This window comes from Chrysochloris asiatica, unplaced genomic scaffold (assembly GCF_000296735.1).
Source record: "Chrysochloris asiatica unplaced genomic scaffold, ChrAsi1.0 scaffold00006, whole genome shotgun sequence".
NCBI classification, from domain to species: domain Eukaryota; kingdom Metazoa; phylum Chordata; class Mammalia; order Afrosoricida; family Chrysochloridae; genus Chrysochloris; species Chrysochloris asiatica.
The window spans coordinates 34246171-34247483 of NW_006408524.1; the positions used below are offsets into that span (position 1 = coordinate 34246171).

General features: G+C 49.3%; 1 protein-coding gene across 1 annotated transcript in view; it reads left to right on the forward strand.

Moving 5' to 3' along the window:
- Positions 1 to 270: 270 nt before the first annotated feature.
- TWISTNB (TWIST neighbor) overlaps positions 271 to 1313 on the forward strand; it is a 20020-nt gene continuing 18977 nt past the window's right edge. Inside the window, exon 1 of the mRNA XM_006832287.1 lies at positions 271 to 524. Within this exon, the coding sequence (XP_006832350.1) occupies positions 271 to 524 (254 nt within the window). The remainder of the gene's footprint in view (positions 525 to 1313) is intronic.

Genomic DNA, 1313 nt, shown 5'->3' on the forward strand with positions numbered 1-1313 from the left:
CCTGTACAGGGTCGCTGTGGGTCGTAACTGACTCGACAGCACTTAACAACACTAGCGAAGGCTCAGTAACCGCTACCGTTTGGGGACAGACCAAGACCTGGAAACGCCGAAAAGATGTTGCCCTCTGCTGGTTAGATCTGTGCAGCGCAGCCCGAGAAGCGGAATTTGCGAGGGGCAGGGCAACTGCTGGATGACGTTAAAACTAGGCGTTGAGGAAGAGGCGGTTATAGTACGTCAGTGGGGCGCGCCTTGGGAAACCTGACAATCCGCATGGCTGCAGGTTGTTCAGAGGTGCAGCGGCCAAAGGCTGCTTCCGAAGGTCCGGTGGTGGGAGCAGCCGGCGTCCTGCCTTGCCTAGAGCTGCCAACTTACGATACTGCTTGCGCACTGGTGAATAACCGCTACTCCTGCCTGGTGGCCGGGCCGCACCGAAGGCACATCGCTCTGTCGCCGCGTTACCTCAACAGGAAGCGCACCGGAATTCGAGAACAGCTCGACGCGGAGCTCCTGCGCTATTCCGAGAGGTATCAGTGTCTTCATTTTTTCCTTCTACTTTGGGGACAGCGCCATAACATAGCCTGACTCTTTGGGCAGGGGAGCAGAGTACGGCGAGTGGAAGTTCCGATGGTTCACCAGATAAGGGGCAAATGGGGAAAGTCGTAACTGCGCAATGTAAACTAGCTCGGTGGTATTCTGGAGTCCCAATCCCCTCCGCAAAGCCAGCACTTCCGTAGTGGAGCTCTTTGCTGGGTCCTTTTTGTAGTTAGAAAGGGAAAACTGCAGGATGGAGTGAATTCTGTGGATGGGGGAGTGGAAAAGTTCACTACAGAATAAATAGATAGACTAGGCTCTGGAGATCCGGTAGAGAAACTGCCTTTGGCAAGGAACACAATATTTAGCCCCTTGTGGAGAATGTCTTCTCATTTACCAAAGGAAGTTTGGAATGCGATTTATGATTCTACAGAAATTGCTTTTGAAGTTAAGTACAATAGTTTAATTGTAACGCATGAAGGGCCGTTTTTATTGTTTACCTGTGCCCTAGTAAGCATCTGTCTTCTCTTCCCTTGGATCTGATCTAGGATGAGGGGAATATTATTAGTTTTGCTTTTTGTTTGGAGAGGAGGATGAAAAAAGTACTCTGGTTCCTCTAAATTAATCTATTGAAAACGCAGAAACTTACAGATGGAGAAACCATGTACCTTAATACTCGCCTAGACTGGTTTAACGCAAATGCGTCATGGCTTTTTAAAATTGGGGTGAATGAATTTTATAGGAACTCATGGTTGACCTAAAGAAATTCACTGCCCTCGCCC